At 39.7% G+C, this 21,215-nt stretch overlaps 4 protein-coding genes across 4 annotated transcripts in view; 3 read left to right on the top strand and 1 right to left on the bottom strand.

The window, feature by feature from the left end:
* The window catches only part of Rab37 (RAB37, member RAS oncogene family), a 78,877-nt gene that overhangs the window by 40,530 nt on the left and 17,132 nt on the right, over positions 1–21,215 (bottom strand). The gene's annotated exons all lie outside the window — the stretch shown is intronic.
* Positions 1,595–3,916, top strand: LOC131424900 (endogenous retrovirus group K member 6 Gag polyprotein-like). The gene is made up of 2 exons (XM_058585288.1): positions 1,595–1,947; positions 1,996–3,916. The coding sequence occupies exons 1-2, from the start codon at positions 1,855–1,857 to the stop codon at positions 3,451–3,453; spliced, it is 1,551 nt and encodes a 516-aa protein (XP_058441271.1). The 5' UTR covers positions 1,595–1,854; the 3' UTR covers positions 3,454–3,916.
* On the top strand, positions 8,703–11,048 carry LOC131424899 (endogenous retrovirus group K member 6 Gag polyprotein-like). Its single transcript, XM_058585287.1, has 2 exons — positions 8,703–9,055; positions 9,104–11,048. Exons 1-2 carry the CDS (start codon positions 8,963–8,965, stop codon positions 10,559–10,561), a joined length of 1,551 nt encoding a protein of 516 aa, XP_058441270.1. The 5' UTR covers positions 8,703–8,962; the 3' UTR covers positions 10,562–11,048.
* On the top strand, positions 15,811–17,671 carry LOC131424901 (igE-binding protein-like). The gene is made up of 2 exons (XM_058585289.1): positions 15,811–16,163; positions 16,212–17,671. The coding sequence occupies exons 1-2, from the start codon at positions 16,071–16,073 to the stop codon at positions 17,352–17,354; spliced, it is 1,236 nt and encodes a 411-aa protein (XP_058441272.1). The 5' UTR covers positions 15,811–16,070; the 3' UTR covers positions 17,355–17,671.

Below are 21,215 nucleotides of genomic sequence, written 5' to 3'. Positions count from 1 at the left end.
TGGAGGACAGAGTCCTATTACTTCACTTGGGTTGATTTTGGTGGGGGCTGGGGCTGAAGTGTCAGTTGTAATGACTTGAGAAGGAAGGCCAAGCTAAACCTGAGGACCACAGGAAAGTGACGCAGCAGGCACAGGGCCCATTGTTAGCATGTGCTGAGGTTTGCCTGACTATTCACAGCTGCTACCCTGAGTGGACCTGGGGCAAGTGGCCTTGGTGGCTGAATCCTGCATTCATTGCTCCAAATATAATTCTCTGGAATCTTAAGAGCTTTCCCATCCTTGGGGGGAATTTGTAGAGCTAAGAAGCTTGACTGATCTTGAGCTGGTCATTTCAACTGGTTGGGTCACAATAAGACCTTTTTTTTTTTTTTCTTCCTTGAGACAGGTCTGGCTAAGTTGCTGAGGCTGGCCTTGAACTCATGATGCTCCTGCCTCAGCCTCCCGAGTCACTGATATTGCAGACGTGCACCATTGTGCCCATCTGTGAGACTGTTTTTGTGACCCAGGCTGTTTTAAGATTTTCAGAACAAGAAAAGATTTAAATGGAAAAGCTTTGGGGCTGGGGATGTGGCTCAAGTGGTAGCATGCTCGCTTGGCATGCGTGCGGCCCGGGTTCAATCCTCAGCACCACATAAAAATAAAGGCATTGTGTTGTGTCCATCTACACCTAAAAATAAATATTTAAAAAAAAACATGGGGCTGGGGATGTGGCTCAAGTGGTAGCGCGCTCACCTGGCATGCGTGCGGCCAAGGTTCGATCCTCAGCACCACATATAAACAAAGATGTTGTGCCTGCTGAAAACTAAAAAATATATATATATATTAAAAAATTCTCTCTCTCTCTCTGTTGAGAGCCACAGCCGAAGGGGCCCCAGCAAACTTCCAGCTGCCAGCAAACTTCCAGCTGCCGGCTGATGATTGGCTCACAGCGGCCCCAGCAACATCTAGCTGATTGGCTCCTCTGCGGTGATGCTCATTGGGCTGTTTCCCTGCCCTTTCAGACCACGGAGCTGCTCATTGGGGGACTTTTTTGGCTCCGCCCATGTGACCCAGCCAATCGGCCTCAAGAGCAGGAGGATTGTGGGAGGGGGAGAGAAGCTTGTGTGGGAGAGAGAGGCTTGTGGAAAGTCGGTGGTGGCAGTTGAGGCTCTGAGGGTTTTTCCTGAGAGGCTGTTTTGTTTGGCGTGTGTGGTTCTAAAAATAAAGTTAGTTTCTTTTGACAAGTGGCTCCTGATTGTGCCCAGCCAGACTGCGGCATTTGGTGGCTCGCACGGGGAGCGACTGAGGGTAAGTGAAACTGCTCGCCCCAGAGGGCAGGTCGAGAGGATGGGTAGCTATTTTAAGATTCTTCTTTTGTTATTTTGTTTCACTTTTGTTTTAAGTTGCCTGTCCCTGGAGATGTGTAAGATGGAAGAAAAACCGCTCACATCTGAGGAACAGATAGGGAGAAAGGACGGATGGACATTTCAGGAGGCTATTATAATGATTTTGTGTTGTTCCAATTTTGTTTCACTCAGTTTCAGTTTTGTTAGGCGTTATCTTGTTGGGTTGTATTATAGTAGAAATACGGGATCAGAAATTAGTAAAAAACAAACTGAAAGAGTGTTAAGTAAATTGTTAGAGGAAGGAGGCATCTCAGTAAAATCAAGAACAATCAGGGCATACGTTGATACAATACAAAAATGTAGCCCATGGCTTTTTAAGGAGGAGTTGTTAAATATATCACAATGGAACCATCATGGTGAAGATTTAAAAAGAATAGAAAAGAAAAGCCCAGGGACTCTGCCAGTTGGCACATTGCCATTGTGGACGTTCATATCTTGTTTGCTTAGTCCAAAGCCTTCAGTTCAGACAATGGTAGAGGAAGGAGAAGACATATTGATTCAAGTAAAAGAGAAGGTCTCTCAAGTTAGTCAGACAGAGGAAATGATTCAAGTAAAAGAGAAGGTCTCTCAAGTTAGTCAGACAGAGGAAAAGATTCAAGTAAAAGAGAAGGCCTCTCAAGCTAGTCAGACAGAGAAAGAAAGTGTAAAACAGAAAAAGCCATCAGGGGGAAAGTTACAACAGGAGACTGCTACTAACACCTTTCTATCACCAGAGGGTGTAAGTGTCCAACCAACAGCACCACCTCTACAGGAGACTGCTACTAACACCTTTCTATCACCAGAGGGCGTAAGTGTCCAACCAACAGCGCCACCACCATATGCTGGGAGGCCCCCAACCCCCGCAGTTGATAGTTGGGATCCTGAGACAAGATCTCAAATATTAACATGCCCTGTATTTGAGGCAGGAGGGCAGCGATTTTACCAAGTTTTAAATTTCAAATCAGTGAAGCAGCTAAAAGAGGCTGTAACAACCTATGGTCCTCAAGCACCCTTCACTGTAAGCATGGTCGAATCCATTAACAACTTGAACATGACGCCAGCAGATTGGGCTAATATGTGTAAAGCTGTGCTAAATGGAGGACAATACCTGTTATGGAAGGTTGCCAATGAGGAATTTTGCAAGGAGACGGCTAGGCGAAATGCAGCAGCTGGTTATCCTCAGAGAAATCTAGATATGTTGTTAGGAAAGGGACCTTATGAGGATCAGCAGCAACAAATTGCATATGATCCTGGCGTATACGCACAAATTGCTGCAGATGCAATTAAGGCATGGAAGACTTTACAAGGACATGGAGGTTTACAAGGTCAATTATCTAAGGTAATACAAGGAGCTAATGAACCTTATGCTGAATTTGTAGATAGGCTTATTCAAACAGCTACCAGAGTTTTTGGGAATACAGAACAAGCAATGCCATTACTAAAACACCTGGCTTATGAGCAAGCGAATCGTTGGTGCAGAGATATCATTAGACCATGGAAACATGAAGATTTAAACACATATATTAAATTATGTAGAGACATTAATGAACAAGAGCAAGTCGTGGCAGCTGCAGTAAAACAGGCTTTAGATGCCAGAGACATTAATGAACAAGGGCAAATTGTGGCAGCTGCAGTAAAACAGGCTTTAGATGCCAGGCCAAGAACAGGCTACAATTGTGAACAAACAGGACATTTTAAAAGGAATTGCCCCATTGGAGGAGGGTTTAACAAAACTAGGTATCAAAGGAGTAGAATACCAGGTATTTGCCCACGATGCCGTAGAGGGAGACATTGGGCTAATGAATGCCGTTCTCAAACCACCATAGAGGGTACTCCATTATCAAAAAACGAACAAGGACCAGGTGTTTATCCACGATATCGTGGAGAAAGGCATCGGGCTCCATTGCCAAAAAATGGACAGGGGGGCCCAATGCTCCGGGGCCCAAAACCACAAATATACGGAGCACTGGAGGAACCCAGCAACCCCATCAGGGTAGTGCCCAGGACACATTGTCCATCAGATCCCTCATCAGACAAACCAGAGGGAGTGCAGGGTTGGACATCTGCACCTCCGCCAGAGCAGTACTAACTCCAGAGATGGGAGTTCAAATCATTCCCACAGGGGTGAAAGGACCTCTTCCCAAAGGAACAGTAGGCTTATTATTGGGACGCAGCTCTTCTACTCTAAAAGGACTTATGATAAGTCCTGGGGTAATTGATCCCAATTATGAAGGTGAAATAAAAATTATAGCCAGTTCTCCAAAGGGTATATCAGTAATTTCACCAGGAGATAGAATAGCACAGTTACTAATAATACCCAGCCTACATGATAAATTTTCCAGTCGTACTGTAGAAAGAGGTTCCAAGGGATTAGGCTCCACAGGTGTAGATTGGGCTATGCTTTCTTTAAATTTAGATTCTCGCCCCATGCTAAAACTAAGTATTCAAGGACATGAATTTAATGGGCTACTGGATACAGGTGCAGACCTTAGCATCATCTCTCGTCAAGAATGGCCAAAACATTGGCCATTACAACAAGCCACTCAAACGCTTCGAGGCCTAGGAGTGGCGACTAATCCCCATAGAAGTGCAATGGTATTAGATTGGAAGGATCCTGAAGGATGTGAAGGAACTATACAGCCATATGTATTGGATCATCTTCCCGTAAATTTATGGGGACGAGATGTCCTAGATCAATTAGGTTTGACATTAACAAATAACATCAACCAAAATGCACCCACTATTATGACTAGACAAGGTTTTAGGAAAGGAAAAAGATTAGAAAAACAAGAACAAGGTATAGCAGCACCAATACAAATAGATCAAGGAACAGACAGACATGGGTTGGATTTTCAGAAAGGGCCACTGAGACAATAAAAATTACTTGGAAATCAGAAAGACCAGTATGGGTTCCTCAGTGGCCCCTGACTAAAGAAAAGATACAAGCAGCCCATGACCTGGTCAAACAACAATTAGCGGAAGGACATATACAACCTTCTGTATCTCCCCATAATACTCCCATTTTTGTCATCAAAAAGAAATCTGCTAAATGGAGATTATTGCAAGATTTAAGAGCCATTAATAATGAGATGGTTATTATGGGACCTGCTCAATCAGGGATTCCTCAGTTGTCTGCTTTGCCAAAAACCTGGTATGTTTTAGTTATAGATATTAAAGATTGTTTTTTTTTCAATTCCAATTCATCCTGAGGATAGTCCACGTTTTGCATTTACTATCCCTGCACTGAATCATGAAGGTCCTGATCAGAGATATGAATGGAAAGTACTCCCTCAAGGGATGGCTAACAGCCCAACTATGTGTCAAATTTATGTTAACAAAGTAATCCAGCCACTTAGAAATCAAAATCCTGAACTACAAATATTTCACTATATGGATGATGTATTATTAGCACACAAAGATAAAAACACATTGCTAGAATGTTATGCCACACTTACAAACTTATTAAAAAAATATAATCTAGAGATAGCAATAGATAAAGTACAATTAAATTTTCCAATTAATTATTTAGGAGTTCTATTATCCTCAACCATGGTCCGTCCACCAAAAATTCAAATCGAGTAGATCAACTCAAATCACTTAATGACTTTCAAAAGTTATTAGGAGACATAAATTGGATAAGGCCTTATTTAGGTATACCAACAGGAGAGTTGGGACCTTTATTTGATATCCTAAAAGGTCCATCAGATCCAAATTCACCCCGAATGTTAACGCCTGAAGCAAGAAAGGCATTAAAAATCATTGAAACATATATGGAAAATATGCATTTGGATAGAATTGATATAAGTTTGCCTTTATTATTTATTGTACTACCAACAAAAAATATTCCTACAGGAGTATTTTGGCAAGAAGGTCCATTATTATGGATACATTTATCTTATTCTCCTAACACTATTCTTACTAGGTATCCTGAGGCTGTAGGACAATTAATACTCAAAGGAATAAAAGCAGCAAAGGGAGTGTTTGGAATTTCTCCCAATAAAATTATTACTCCATATACTATGAATCAAATTGATGAGTTAGCTAATGAGTTAAATACTTGGGCAATAATCATGTGCAAATCTAATGTTTCATTTGATAACCACTTACCATCTAATCCTTTATTGTCTTTTTGGTCATTGCATCCTGTAATTTTTCCAAAAATGACAAGAAAAACACCTATCATGAATGCTCCAAATATATTCACTGATGGGTCAAATAATGGTACAGCAGCAATAGTTACCCCTGATCAAACTTTTACATTTTTAGTACCCAAACAATCAGCTCAAAAGGTAGAGCTTAATGCAGTTTTACAAGCTTTTGTGATGTTTAAAGATTCTGTATTTAATTTATTTTCTGATAGTCAGTATGTAGTTAATGCTATAGTATCTCTTGAAGATGCTGGTAGGATTTCCCCTTCTTCTACTGTTTTCTCTTTGCTTTCCACTATACAAAGTCTAATCTGGGACAGAAAAGATCCATTCTTTATAGGACATATCAGGGCACATACAGGATTGCCTGGAGCCCTTAGTTTGGGCAATGATTTAGCAGATAAAACTACACATGACATACATATTTTCTCTACACTAGAAGAAGCTATAAATTTTCATAAAAAGTTCCATGTCAGTGCTAATACTTTACAAAAGCGTTTTAAAATAACTAAGGAACAAGCTAGACAAATAATAAAACAATGTCAAAATTGTGTGACCTTTTTACCACAAGTTAATCTTGGAGTCAATCCTAGAGGATTGATACCTAACCATATTTGGCAGATGGACGTCACACACTTGCCAGAATTTGGAAAATTAAAATATTTGCATGTTACAGTTGATACTTCTTCTGGATTTTTGATGGGCTCCCTTCATGCCGGAGAAAAAACTAAAGATGTTATAGCTCATTGCTTACAAAATTTTGCCACTGTGGGTGTTCCAAAACAGTTAAAAACAGATAATGCCCCTGGTTATACTTCTACCTCTTTTAAACAATTTTGCTCAACATTTGGCATTACTCATATAACAGGAATCCCATACAATCCACAGGGACAAGGCATAGTTGAAAGAGCTCATCAAACTATTAAAATGTACTTATTAAAGCAAAAAGAAGGAATTGGGAAGGGGTATATATTCCCCAAAGATAAACTTAAAATAACCCTTTTTACTCTAAACTTTTTAAATTTGGATTCATCAGGACTTAGTGCTGCGGAAAGGCACATGTGTCCAAAAAATGTACATAAGCCCAAGGTACTTTGGAAGGATATTCTAACAGGACAATGGAAAGGTCCTGACCCAGTAATTGTCTGGAGTCGGGGGTCTGTTTATGTGTTTCCACAGGGAGAACAGCAGCCGATTTGGATTCCAGAAAGATTAACTAAAGCGATTTCTACAGACCAAAAAGAAGATGATTTGGCTCAAATCCATAACAACTGATATCCAAAACTCCAGTTTGGCTATTCTTACATCTGCAACAGAACCAGGATGCTTTTTTCAATATCTATTTTATTATTGCCCTTTGCCATATCATGAAGTTCTATTTTGTTTTTTGAGCTCATACAGACCTAGGTTAATGTTTTGCTGATCAGTTCTATTTTTTGACTATAGAGTTTTTAAACATTGCAATGGAGATTTCACCTGTAAAAAGTTATAAGGCCTTTACTATAATGTTATGTGTTGTATGTATTATATTATGTGTGCACACTTGTGTTTTGTGTTATATGTTTGAATGTATGTATGTCCATATATCATATATGATGAGCGCTCATGATAAAATGGATCCAAATATTTTTTTTCACGTTATTTATATGGTTTAATTTAAATTGGGTAAACAACTGTTGAGGATTGTTTTAATATGTAAACAAAAAAGAAGGTTAACAGATCTGTTTGTTTACTTTCACCTTTCCTTTTCATTATATTTAATAATTCTCTTAAAGATAATGTAAATTGTTAAGAAAATTGTTTTCTTTTAGTGCCTTCTGTAATGTTACATAATTTTTTCTTTAGCCATTATTGCCAGAATTCCTATCTTCATCCCAGTGCCGGTGAAGATAATGTAAATTGTTAAGAAAATTGTTTTCTTTTAGTGCCTTCTGTAATGTTACATAATTTTTTCTTTAGCCATTATTGCCAGAATTCCTATCTTCATCCCAGTGCTGGTGAAGTCAAAGATAAAACCAATCTACAGCTTCTGCAATAGCCATCACTGAACTGCTTGCAGAACTTGCCTGGACACATTGTGAGCTCACCTGTATGCATTGTGAACTATCTGTTGGTGCAGCGACTTGTGGTAGTGTTGGGGTATTTTTGCTGATGATGTCATTGGTGGTACAATTTTTCCAAAAGGAGCCGTCAATTGGCTTGGTGTATCTTCCTCCCTTCTGCTTGTCATGATCGTCCAGCTAAAATTTGGGGGCCAACAGAGGTGAGGCAAAGAACCTCACCCCCCCGCTGGTACAAAGACCTCTCCACAGGTGTGGCTGTATACTGGACCGGTAGTCAGTGACGGGTAAGATCCAATTGCAATGGTACCAACCTAAGGACCATATGTACTATTGGACAACCTAAGGCAGGCACGGTCCCTAAGCCACATGCTTGTTGTTTAAACAGAGAGGGGGAGATGTTGAGAGCCACAGCCGAAGGGGCCCCAGCAAACTTCCAGCTGCCCACTGATGATTGGCTCACAGCGGCCCCAGCAACATCTAGCTGATTGGCTCCTCTGCGGTGATGCTCATTGGGCTGTTTCCCTGCCCTTTCAGACCACGGAGCTGCTCATTGGGGGACTTTTTTGGCTCCGCCCATGTGACCCAGCCAATCGGCCTCAAGAGCAGGAGGATTGTGGGAGGGGGAGAGAAGCTTGTGTGGGAGAGAGAGGCTTGTGGAAAGTCGGTGGTGGCAGTTGAGGCTCTGAGGGTTTTTCCTGAGAGGCTGTTTTGTTTGGCATGTGTGGTTCTAAAAATAAAGTTAGTTTCTTTTGACAAGTGGCTCCTGATTGTGCCCAGCCAGACTGCGGCATTTGGTGGCTCGCACGGGGAGCGACTGAGGGTAAGTGAAACTGCTCGCCCCAGAGGGCAGGTCGAGAGGATGGGTAGCTATTTTAAGATTCTTCTTTTGTTATTTTGTTTCACTTTTGTTTTAAGTTGCCTGTCCCTGGAGATGTGTAAGATGGAAGAAAAACCGCTCACATCTGAGGAACAGATAGGGAGAAAGGACGGATGGACATTTCAGGAGGCTATTATAATGATTTTGTGTTGTTCCAATTTTGTTTCACTCAGTTTCAGTTTTGTTAGGCGTTATCTTGTTGGGTTGTATTATAGTAGAAATACGGGATCAGAAATTAGTAAAAAACAAACTGAAAGAGTGTTAAGTAAATTGTTAGAGGAAGGAGGCATCTCAGTAAAATCAAGAACAATCAGGGCATACGTTGATACAATACAAAAATGTAGCCCATGGCTTTTTAAGGAGGAGTTGTTAAATATATCACAATGGAACCATCATGGTGAAGATTTAAAAAGAATAGAAAAGAAAAGCCCAGGGACTCTGCCAGTTGGCACATTGCCATTGTGGACGTTCATATCTTGTTTGCTTAGTCCAAAGCCTTCAGTTCAGACAATGGTAGAGGAAGGAGAAGACATATTGATTCAAGTAAAAGAGAAGGTCTCTCAAGTTAGTCAGACAGAGGAAATGATTCAAGTAAAAGAGAAGGTCTCTCAAGTTAGTCAGACAGAGGAAAAGATTCAAGTAAAAGAGAAGGCCTCTCAAGCTAGTCAGACAGAGAAAGAAAGTGTAAAACAGAAAAAGCCATCAGGGGGAAAGTTACAACAGGAGACTGCTACTAACACCTTTCTATCACCAGAGGGTGTAAGTGTCCAACCAACAGCACCACCTCTACAGGAGACTGCTACTAACACCTTTCTATCACCAGAGGGCGTAAGTGTCCAACCAACAGCGCCACCACCATATGCTGGGAGGCCCCCAACCCCCGCAGTTGATAGTTGGGATCCTGAGACAAGATCTCAAATATTAACATGCCCTGTATTTGAGGCAGGAGGGCAGCGATTTTACCAAGTTTTAAATTTCAAATCAGTGAAGCAGCTAAAAGAGGCTGTAACAACCTATGGTCCTCAAGCACCCTTCACTGTAAGCATGGTCGAATCCATTAACAACTTGAACATGACGCCAGCAGATTGGGCTAATATGTGTAAAGCTGTGCTAAATGGAGGACAATACCTGTTATGGAAGGTTGCCAATGAGGAATTTTGCAAGGAGACGGCTAGGCGAAATGCAGCAGCTGGTTATCCTCAGAGAAATCTAGATATGTTGTTAGGAAAGGGACCTTATGAGGATCAGCAGCAACAAATTGCATATGATCCTGGCGTATACGCACAAATTGCTGCAGATGCAATTAAGGCATGGAAGACTTTACAAGGACATGGAGGTTTACAAGGTCAATTATCTAAGGTAATACAAGGAGCTAATGAACCTTATGCTGAATTTGTAGATAGGCTTATTCAAACAGCTACCAGAGTTTTTGGGAATACAGAACAAGCAATGCCATTACTAAAACACCTGGCTTATGAGCAAGCGAATCGTTGGTGCAGAGATATCATTAGACCATGGAAACATGAAGATTTAAACACATATATTAAATTATGTAGAGACATTAATGAACAAGAGCAAGTCGTGGCAGCTGCAGTAAAACAGGCTTTAGATGCCAGAGACATTAATGAACAAGGGCAAATTGTGGCAGCTGCAGTAAAACAGGCTTTAGATGCCAGGCCAAGAACAGGCTACAATTGTGAACAAACAGGACATTTTAAAAGGAATTGCCCCATTGGAGGAGGGTTTAACAAAACTAGGTATCAAAGGAGTAGAATACCAGGTATTTGCCCACGATGCCGTAGAGGGAGACATTGGGCTAATGAATGCCGTTCTCAAACCACCATAGAGGGTACTCCATTATCAAAAAACGAACAAGGACCAGGTGTTTATCCACGATATCGTGGAGAAAGGCATCGGGCTCCATTGCCAAAAAATGGACAGGGGGGCCCAATGCTCCGGGGCCCAAAACCACAAATATACGGAGCACTGGAGGAACCCAGCAACCCCATCAGGGTAGTGCCCAGGACACATTGTCCATCAGATCCCTCATCAGACAAACCAGAGGGAGTGCAGGGTTGGACATCTGCACCTCCGCCAGAGCAGTACTAACTCCAGAGATGGGAGTTCAAATCATTCCCACAGGGGTGAAAGGACCTCTTCCCAAAGGAACAGTAGGCTTATTATTGGGACGCAGCTCTTCTACTCTAAAAGGACTTATGATAAGTCCTGGGGTAATTGATCCCAATTATGAAGGTGAAATAAAAATTATAGCCAGTTCTCCAAAGGGTATATCAGTAATTTCACCAGGAGATAGAATAGCACAGTTACTAATAATACCCAGCCTACATGATAAATTTTCCAGTCGTACTGTAGAAAGAGGTTCCAAGGGATTAGGCTCCACAGGTGTAGATTGGGCTATGCTTTCTTTAAATTTAGATTCTCGCCCCATGCTAAAACTAAGTATTCAAGGACATGAATTTAATGGGCTACTGGATACAGGTGCAGACCTTAGCATCATCTCTCGTCAAGAATGGCCAAAACATTGGCCATTACAACAAGCCACTCAAACGCTTCGAGGCCTAGGAGTGGCGACTAATCCCCATAGAAGTGCAATGGTATTAGATTGGAAGGATCCTGAAGGATGTGAAGGAACTATACAGCCATATGTATTGGATCATCTTCCCGTAAATTTATGGGGACGAGATGTCCTAGATCAATTAGGTTTGACATTAACAAATAACATCAACCAAAATGCACCCACTATTATGACTAGACAAGGTTTTAGGAAAGGAAAAAGATTAGAAAAACAAGAACAAGGTATAGCAGCACCAATACAAATAGATCAAGGAACAGACAGACATGGGTTGGATTTTCAGAAAGGGCCACTGAGACAATAAAAATTACTTGGAAATCAGAAAGACCAGTATGGGTTCCTCAGTGGCCCCTGACTAAAGAAAAGATACAAGCAGCCCATGACCTGGTCAAACAACAATTAGCGGAAGGACATATACAACCTTCTGTATCTCCCCATAATACTCCCATTTTTGTCATCAAAAAGAAATCTGCTAAATGGAGATTATTGCAAGATTTAAGAGCCATTAATAATGAGATGGTTATTATGGGACCTGCTCAATCAGGGATTCCTCAGTTGTCTGCTTTGCCAAAAACCTGGTATGTTTTAGTTATAGATATTAAAGATTGTTTTTTTTTCAATTCCAATTCATCCTGAGGATAGTCCATGTTTTGCATTTACTATCCCTGCACTGAATCATGAAGGTCCTGATCAGAGATATGAATGGAAAGTACTCCCTCAAGGGATGGCTAACAGCCCAACTATGTGTCAAATTTATGTTAACAAAGTAATCCAGCCACTTAGAAATCAAAATCCTGAACTACAAATATTTCACTATATGGATGATGTATTATTAGCACACAAAGATAAAAACACATTGCTAGAATGTTATGCCACACTTACAAACTTATTAAAAAAATATAATCTAGAGATAGCAATAGATAAAGTACAATTAAATTTTCCAATTAATTATTTAGGAGTTCTATTATCCTCAACCATGGTCCGTCCACCAAAAATTCAAATCGAGTAGATCAACTCAAATCACTTAATGACTTTCAAAAGTTATTAGGAGACATAAATTGGATAAGGCCTTATTTAGGTATACCAACAGGAGAGTTGGGACCTTTATTTGATATCCTAAAAGGTCCATCAGATCCAAATTCACCCCGAATGTTAACGCCTGAAGCAAGAAAGGCATTAAAAATCATTGAAACATATATGGAAAATATGCATTTGGATAGAATTGATATAAGTTTGCCTTTATTATTTATTGTACTACCAACAAAAAATATTCCTACAGGAGTATTTTGGCAAGAAGGTCCATTATTATGGATACATTTATCTTATTCTCCTAACACTATTCTTACTAGGTATCCTGAGGCTGTAGGACAATTAATACTCAAAGGAATAAAAGCAGCAAAGGGAGTGTTTGGAATTTCTCCCAATAAAATTATTACTCCATATACTATGAATCAAATTGATGAGTTAGCTAATGAGTTAAATACTTGGGCAATAATCATGTGCAAATCTAATGTTTCATTTGATAACCACTTACCATCTAATCCTTTATTGTCTTTTTGGTCATTGCATCCTGTAATTTTTCCAAAAATGACAAGAAAAACACCTATCATGAATGCTCCAAATATATTCACTGATGGGTCAAATAATGGTACAGCAGCAATAGTTACCCCTGATCAAACTTTTACATTTTTAGTACCCAAACAATCAGCTCAAAAGGTAGAGCTTAATGCAGTTTTACAAGCTTTTGTGATGTTTAAAGATTCTGTATTTAATTTATTTTCTGATAGTCAGTATGTAGTTAATGCTATAGTATCTCTTGAAGATGCTGGTAGGATTTCCCCTTCTTCTACTGTTTTCTCTTTGCTTTCCACTATACAAAGTCTAATCTGGGACAGAAAAGATCCATTCTTTATAGGACATATCAGGGCACATACAGGATTGCCTGGAGCCCTTAGTTTGGGCAATGATTTAGCAGATAAAACTACACATGACATACATATTTTCTCTACACTAGAAGAAGCTATAAATTTTCATAAAAAGTTCCATGTCAGTGCTAATACTTTACAAAAGCGTTTTAAAATAACTAAGGAACAAGCTAGACAAATAATAAAACAATGTCAAAATTGTGTGACCTTTTTACCACAAGTTAATCTTGGAGTCAATCCTAGAGGATTGATACCTAACCATATTTGGCAGATGGACGTCACACACTTGCCAGAATTTGGAAAATTAAAATATTTGCATGTTACAGTTGATACTTCTTCTGGATTTTTGATGGGCTCCCTTCATGCCGGAGAAAAAACTAAAGATGTTATAGCTCATTGCTTACAAAATTTTGCCACTGTGGGTGTTCCAAAACAGTTAAAAACAGATAATGCCCCTGGTTATACTTCTACCTCTTTTAAACAATTTTGCTCAACATTTGGCATTACTCATATAACAGGAATCCCATACAATCCACAGGGACAAGGCATAGTTGAAAGAGCTCATCAAACTATTAAAATGTACTTATTAAAGCAAAAAGAAGGAATTGGGAAGGGGTATATATTCCCCAAAGATAAACTTAAAATAACCCTTTTTACTCTAAACTTTTTAAATTTGGATTCATCAGGACTTAGTGCTGCGGAAAGGCACATGTGTCCAAAAAATGTACATAAGCCCAAGGTACTTTGGAAGGATATTCTAACAGGACAATGGAAAGGTCCTGACCCAGTAATTGTCTGGAGTCGGGGGTCTGTTTATGTGTTTCCACAGGGAGAACAGCAGCCGATTTGGATTCCAGAAAGATTAACTAAAGCGATTTCTACAGACCAAAAAGAAGATGATTTGGCTCAAATCCATAACAACTGATATCCAAAACTCCAGTTTGGCTATTCTTACATCTGCAACAGAACCAGGATGCTTTTTTCAATATCTATTTTATTATTGCCCTTTGCCATATCATGAAGTTCTATTTTGTTTTTTGAGCTCATACAGACCTAGGTTAATGTTTTGCTGATCAGTTCTATTTTTTGACTATAGAGTTTTTAAACATTGCAATGGAGATTTCACCTGTAAAAAGTTATAAGGCCTTTACTATAATGTTATGTGTTGTATGTATTATATTATGTGTGCACACTTGTGTTTTGTGTTATATGTTTGAATGTATGTATGTCCATATATCATATATGATGAGCGCTCATGATAAAATGGATCCAAATATTTTTTTTCACGTTATTTATATGGTTTAATTTAAATTGGGTAAACAACTGTTGAGGATTGTTTTAATATGTAAACAAAAAAGAAGGTTAACAGATCTGTTTGTTTACTTTCACCTTTCCTTTTCATTATATTTAATAATTCTCTTAAAGATAATGTAAATTGTTAAGAAAATTGTTTTCTTTTAGTGCCTTCTGTAATGTTACATAATTTTTTCTTTAGCCATTATTGCCAGAATTCCTATCTTCATCCCAGTGCCGGTGAAGATAATGTAAATTGTTAAGAAAATTGTTTTCTTTTAGTGCCTTCTGTAATGTTACATAATTTTTTCTTTAGCCATTATTGCCAGAATTCCTATCTTCATCCCAGTGCTGGTGAAGTCAAAGATAAAACCAATCTACAGCTTCTGCAATAGCCATCACTGAACTGCTTGCAGAACTTGCCTGGACACATTGTGAGCTCACCTGTATGCATTGTGAACTATCTGTTGGTGCAGCGACTTGTGGTAGTGTTGGGGTATTTTTGCTGATGATGTCATTGGTGGTACAATTTTTCCAAAAGGAGCCGTCAATTGGCTTGGTGTATCTTCCTCCCTTCTGCTTGTCATGATCGTCCAGCTAAAATTTGGGGGCCAACAGAGGTGAGGCAAAGAACCTCACCCCCCCGCTGGTACAAAGACCTCTCCACAGGTGTGGCTGTATACTGGACCGGTAGTCAGTGACGGGTAAGATCCAATTGCAATGGTACCAACCTAAGGACCATATGTACTATTGGACAACCTAAGGCAGGCACGGTCCCTAAGCCACATGCTTGTTGTTTAAACAGAGAGGGGGAGATGTTGAGAGCCACAGCCGAAGGGGCCCCAGCAAACTTCCAGCTGCCCACTGATGATTGGCTCACAGCGGCCCCAGCAACATCTAGCTGATTGGCTCCTCTGCGGTGATGCTCATTGGGCTGTTTCCCTGCCCTTTCAGACCACGGAGCTGCTCATTGGGGGACTTTTTTGGCTCCGCCCATGTGACCCAGCCAATCGGCCTCAAGAGCAGGAGGATTGTGGGAGGGGGAGAGAAGCTTGTGTGGGAGAGAGAGGCTTGTGGAAAGTCGGTGGTGGCAGTTGAGGCTCTGAGGGTTTTTCCTGAGAGGCTGTTTTGTTTGGCGTGTGTGGTTCTAAAAATAAAGTTAGTTTCTTTTGACAAGTGGCTCCTGATTGTGCCCAGCCAGACTGCGGCATTTGGTGGCTCGCACGGGGAGCGACTGAGGGTAAGTGAAACTGCTCGCCCCAGAGGGCAGGTCGAGAGGATGGGTAGCTATTTTAAGATTCTTCTTTTGTTATTTTGTTTCACTTTTGTTTTAAGTTGCCTGTCCCTGGAGATGTGTAAGATGGAAGAAAAACCGCTCACATCTGAGGAACAGATAGGGAGAAAGGACGGATGGACATTTCAGGAGGCTATTATAATGATTTTGTGTTGTTCCAATTTTGTTTCACTCAGTTTCAGTTTTGTTAGGCGTTATCTTGTTGGGTTGTATTATAGTAGAAATACGGGATCAGAAATTAGTAAAAAACAAACTGAAAGAGTGTTAAGTAAATTGTTAGAGGAAGGAGGCATCTCAGTAAAATCAAGAACAATCAGGGCATACGTTGATACAATACAAAAATGTAGCCCATGGCTTTTTAAGGAGGAGTTGTTAAATATATCACAATGGAACCATCATGGTGAAGATTTAAAAAGAATAGAAAAGAAAAGCCCAGGGACTCTGCCAGTTGGCACATTGCCATTGTGGACGTTCATATCTTGTTTGCTTAGTCCAAAGCCTTCAGTTCAGACAATGGTAGAGGAAGGAGAAGACATATTGATTCAAGTAAAAGAGAAGGTCTCTCAAGTTAGTCAGACAGAGGAAATGATTCAAGTAAAAGAGAAGGTCTCTCAAGTTAGTCAGACAGAGGAAAAGATTCAAGTAAAAGAGAAGGCCTCTCAAGCTAGTCAGACAGAGAAAGAAAGTGTAAAACAGAAAAAGCCATCAGGGGGAAAGTTACAACAGGAGACTGCTACTAACACCTTTCTATCACCAGAGGGTGTAAGTGTCCAACCAACAGCACCACCTCTACAGGAGACTGCTACTAACACCTTTCTATCACCAGAGGGCGTAAGTGTCCAACCAACAGCGCCACCACCATATGCTGGGAGGCCCCCAACCCCCGCAGTTGATAGTTGGGATCCTGAGACAAGATCTCAAATATTAACATGCCCTGTATTTGAGGCAGGAGGGCAGCGATTTTACCAAGTTTTAAATTTCAAATCAGTGAAGCAGCTAAAAGAGGCTGTAACAACCTATGGTCCTCAAGCACCCTTCACTGTAAGCATGGTCGAATCCATTAACAACTTGAACATGACGCCAGCAGATTGGGCTAATATGTGTAAAGCTGTGCTAAATGGAGGACAATACCTGTTATGGAAGGTTGCCAATGAGGAATTTTGCAAGGAGACGGCTAGGCGAAATGCAGCAGCTGGTTATCCTCAGAGAAATCTAGATATGTTGTTAGGAAAGGGACCTTATGAGGATCAGCAGCAACAAATTGCATATGATCCTGGCGTATACGCACAAATTGCTGCAGATGCAATTAAGGCATGGAAGACTTTACAAGGACATGGAGGTTTACAAGGTCAATTATCTAAGATAATACAAGGAGCTAATGAACCTTATGCTGAATTTGTAGATAGGCTTATTCAAACAGCTACCAGAGTTTTTGGAAATACAGAACAAGCAATGCCATTACTAAAACACCTGGCTTATGAGCAAGCGAATCGTTGGTGTAGAGATATCATTAGACCATGGAAACATGAAGATTTAAACACATATATTAAATTATGTAGAGACATTAATGAACAAGAGCAAGTTGTGGCAGCTGCAGTAAAACAGGCTTTAGATGCCAGAGACATTAATGAACAAGGGCAAATTGTGGCAGCTGCAGTAAAACAGGCTTTAGATGCCAGGCCAAGAACATGCTACAATTGTGAACAAACAGGACATTTTAAAAGGAATTGCCCCATTGGAGGAGGGTTTAACAAAACTAGGTATCAAAGGAGTAGAATACCAGGTATTTGCCCATGATGCCGTAGAGGGAGACATTGGGCTAATGAATGCCGTTCTCAAACCACCATAGAGGGTACTCCATTATCAAAAAACGAACAAGGACCAGGTGTTTATCCACGATATCGTGGAGAAAGGCATCGGGCTCCATTGCCAAAAAATGGACAGGGGGGCCCAATGCTCCGGGGCCCAAAACCACAAATATACGGAGCACTGGAGGAACCCAGCAACCCCATCAGGGTAGTGCCCAGGACACATTGTCCATCAGATCCCTCATTAGACAAACCAGAGGGAGTGCAGGGTTGGACATCTGCACCTCCGCCAGAGCAGTACTAACTCCAGATATGGGAGTTCAAATCATTCCCACAGGGATGAAAGGACCTCTTCCCAAAGGAACAGTAGGCTTATTATTGGGACGCAGCTCTTCTACTCTAAAAGGACTTATGATAAGTCCTGGGGTAATTGATCCCAATTATGAAGGTGAAATAAAAATTATAGCCAGTTCTCCAAAGGGTATATCAGTAATTTCACCAGGAGATAGAATAGCACAGTTACTAATAATACCCAGCCTACATGATAAATTTTCCAGTCGTACTGTAGAAAGAGGTTCCAAGGGATTAGGCTCCACAGGTGTAGATTGGGCTATGCTTTCTTTAAATTTAGATTCTCGCCCCATGCTAAAACTAAGTATTCAAGGACATGAATTTAATGGGCTACTGGATACAGGTGCAGACCTTAGCATCATCTCTCGTCAAGAATGGCCAAAACATTGGCCATTACAACAAGCCACTCAAACGCTTCGAGGCCTAGGAGTGGCAACTAATCCCCATAGAAGTGCAATGGTATTAGATTGGAAGGATCCTGAAGGATGTGAAGGAACTATACAGCCATATGTATTGGATCATCTTCCCGTAAATTTATGGGGACGAGATGTCCTAGATCAATTAGGTTTGACATTAACAAATAACATCAACCAAAATGCACCCACTATTATGACTAGACAAGGTTTTAGGAAAGGAAAAAGATTAGAAAAACAAGAACAAGGTATAGCAGCACCAATACAAATAGATCAAGGAACAGACAGACATGGGTTGGATTTTCAGAAAGGGCCACTGAGACAATAAAAATTACTTGGAAATCAGAAAGACCAGTATGGGTTCCTCAGTGGCCCCTGACTAAAGAAAAGATACAAGCAGCCCATGACCTGGTCAAACAACAATTAGCGGAAGGACATATACAACCTTCTGTATCTCCCCATAATACTCCCATTTTTGTCATCAAAAAGAAATCTGCTAAATGGAGATTATTGCAAGATTTAAGAGCCATTAATAATGAGATGGTTATTATGGGACCTGCTCAATCAGGGATTCCTCAGTTGTCTGCTTTGCCAAAAACCTGGTATGTTTTAGTTATAGATATTAAAGATTGTTTTTTTTTCAATTCCAATTCATCCTGAGGATAGTCCATGTTTTGCATTTACTATCCCTGCACTGAATCATGAAGGTCCTGATCAGAGATATGAATGGAAAGTACTCCCTCAAGGGATGGCTAACAGCCCAACTATGTGTCAAATTTATGTTAACAAAGTAATCCAGCCACTTAGAAATCAAAATCCTGAACTACAAATATTTCACTATATGGATGATGTATTATTAGCACACAAAGATAAAAACACATTGCTAGAATGTTATGCCACACTTACAAACTTATTAAAAAAATATAATCTAGAGATAGCAATAGATAAAGTACAATTAAATTTTCCAATTAATTATTTAGGAGTTCTATTATCCTCAACCATGGTCCGTCCACCAAAAATTCAAATCGAGTAGATCAACTCAAATCACTTAATGACTTTCAAAAGTTATTAGGAGACATAAATTGGATAAGGCCTTATTTAGGTATACCAACAGGAGAGTTGGGACCTTTATTTGATATCCTAAAAGGTCCATCAGATCCAAATTCACCCCGAATGTTAACGCCTGAAGCAAGAAAGGCATTAAAAATCATTGAAACATATATGGAAAATATGCATTTGGATAGAATTGATATAAGTTTGCCTTTATTATTTATTGTACTACCAACAAAAAATATTCCTACAGGAGTATTTTGGCAAGAAGGTCCATTATTATGGATACATTTATCTTATTCTCCTAACACTATTCTTACTAGGTATCCTGAGGCTGTAGGACAATTAATACTCAAAGGAATAAAAGCAGCAAAGGGAGTGTTTGGAATTTCTCCCAATAAAATTATTACTCCATATACTATGAATCAAATTGATGAGTTAGCTAATGAGTTAAATACTTGGGCAATAATCATGTGCAAATCTAATGTTTCATTTGATAACCACTTACCATCTAATCCTTTATTGTCTTTTTGGTCATTGCATCCTGTAATTTTTCCAAAAATGACAAGAAAAACACCTATCATGAATGCTCCAAATATATTCACTGATGGGTCAAATAATGGTACAGCAGCAATAGTTACCCCTGATCAAACTTTTACATTTTTAGTACCCAAACAATCAGCTCAAAAGGTAGAGCTTAATGCAGTTTTACAAGCTTTTGTGATGTTTAAAGATTCTGTATTTAATTTATTTTCTGATAGTCAGTATGTAGTTAATGCTATAGTATCTCTTGAAGATGCTGGTAGGATTTCCCCTTCTTCTACTGTTTTCTCTTTGCTTTCCACTATACAAAGTCTAATCTGGGACAGAAAAGATCCATTCTTTATAGGACATATCAGGGCACATACAGGATTGCCTGGAGCCCTTAGTTTGGGCAATGATTTAGCAGATAAAACTACACATGACATACATATTTTCTCTACACTAGAAGAAGCTATAAATTTTCATAAAAAGTTCCATGTCAGTGCTAATACTTTACAAAAGCGTTTTAAAATAACTAAGGAACAAGCTAGACAAATAATAAAACAATGTCAAAATTGTGTGACCTTTTTACCACAAGTTAATCTTGGAGTCAATCCTAGAGGATTGATACCTAACCATATTTGGCAGATGGACGTCACACACTTGCCAGAATTTGGAAAATTAAAATATTTGCATGTTACAGTTGATACTTCTTCTGGATTTTTGATGGGCTCCCTTCATGCCGGAGAAAAAACTAAAGATGTTATAGCTCATTGCTTACAAAATTTTGCCACTGTGGGTGTTCCAAAACAGTTAAAAACAGATAATGCCCCTGGTTATACTTCTACCTCTTTTAAACAATTTTGCTCAACATTTGGCATTACTCATATAACAGGAATCCCATACAATCCACAGGGACAAGGCATAGTTGAAAGAGCTCATCAAACTATTAAAATGTACTTATTAAAGCAAAAAGAAGGAATTGGGAAGGGGTATATATTCCCCAAAGATAAACTTAAAATAACCCTTTTTACTCTAAACTTTTTAAATTTGGATTCATCAGGACTTAGTGCTGCGGAAAGGCACATGTGTCCAAAAAATGTACATAAGCCCAAGGTACTTTGGAAGGATATTCTAACAGGACAATGGAAAGGTCCTGACCCAGTAATTGTCTGGAGTCGGGGGTCTGTTTATGTGTTTCCACAGGGAGAACAGCAGCCGATTTGGATTCCAGAAAGATTAACTAAAGCGATTTCTACAGACCAAAAAGAAGATGATTTGGCTCAAATCCATAACAACTGATATCCAAAACTCCAGTTTGGCTATTCTTACATCTGCAACAGAACCAGGATGCTTTTTTCAATATCTATTTTATTATTGCCCTTTGCCATATCATGAAGTTCTATTTTGTTTTTTGAGCTCATACAGACCTAGGTTAATGTTTTGCTGATCAGTTCTATTTTTTGACTATAGAGTTTTTAAACATTGCAATGGAGATTTCACCTGTAAAAAGT

This window comes from Marmota monax, unplaced genomic scaffold (genome assembly GCF_021218885.2).
Source record: "Marmota monax isolate L192 unplaced genomic scaffold, Marmota_monax_Labrador192_F-V1.1 WCK01_AAM20220418_F8-fsc00475, whole genome shotgun sequence".
In the NCBI taxonomy this organism is placed as follows: Eukaryota; Metazoa; Chordata; class Mammalia; order Rodentia; family Sciuridae; genus Marmota; species Marmota monax.
The sequence above is the reverse complement of the archived record's forward strand: the minus strand, read 5'-3'. Positions and strand labels throughout refer to the sequence as shown.

What these genes read in the sequence shown, in the direction of transcription:
- LOC131424900 (XM_058585288.1), top strand. Translation starts at nt 1,855, where the DNA reads ATGGTAGAGGAAGGAGAAGACATATTGATTCAAGTAAAAGAGAAGGTC. An exon ending in TGATTCAAGTAAAAGAGAAG is followed by an intron (nt 1,948 to 1,995) that starts GTCTCTCAAGTT and finishes GTAAAAGAGAAG; the next exon opens with GCCTCTCAAGCTAGTCAGAC.
- LOC131424899 (XM_058585287.1), top strand. Translation starts at nt 8,963, where the DNA reads ATGGTAGAGGAAGGAGAAGACATATTGATTCAAGTAAAAGAGAAGGTC. An exon ending in TGATTCAAGTAAAAGAGAAG is followed by an intron (nt 9,056 to 9,103) that starts GTCTCTCAAGTT and finishes GTAAAAGAGAAG; the next exon opens with GCCTCTCAAGCTAGTCAGAC.
- LOC131424901 (XM_058585289.1), top strand. Translation starts at nt 16,071, where the DNA reads ATGGTAGAGGAAGGAGAAGACATATTGATTCAAGTAAAAGAGAAGGTC. An exon ending in TGATTCAAGTAAAAGAGAAG is followed by an intron (nt 16,164 to 16,211) that starts GTCTCTCAAGTT and finishes GTAAAAGAGAAG; the next exon opens with GCCTCTCAAGCTAGTCAGAC.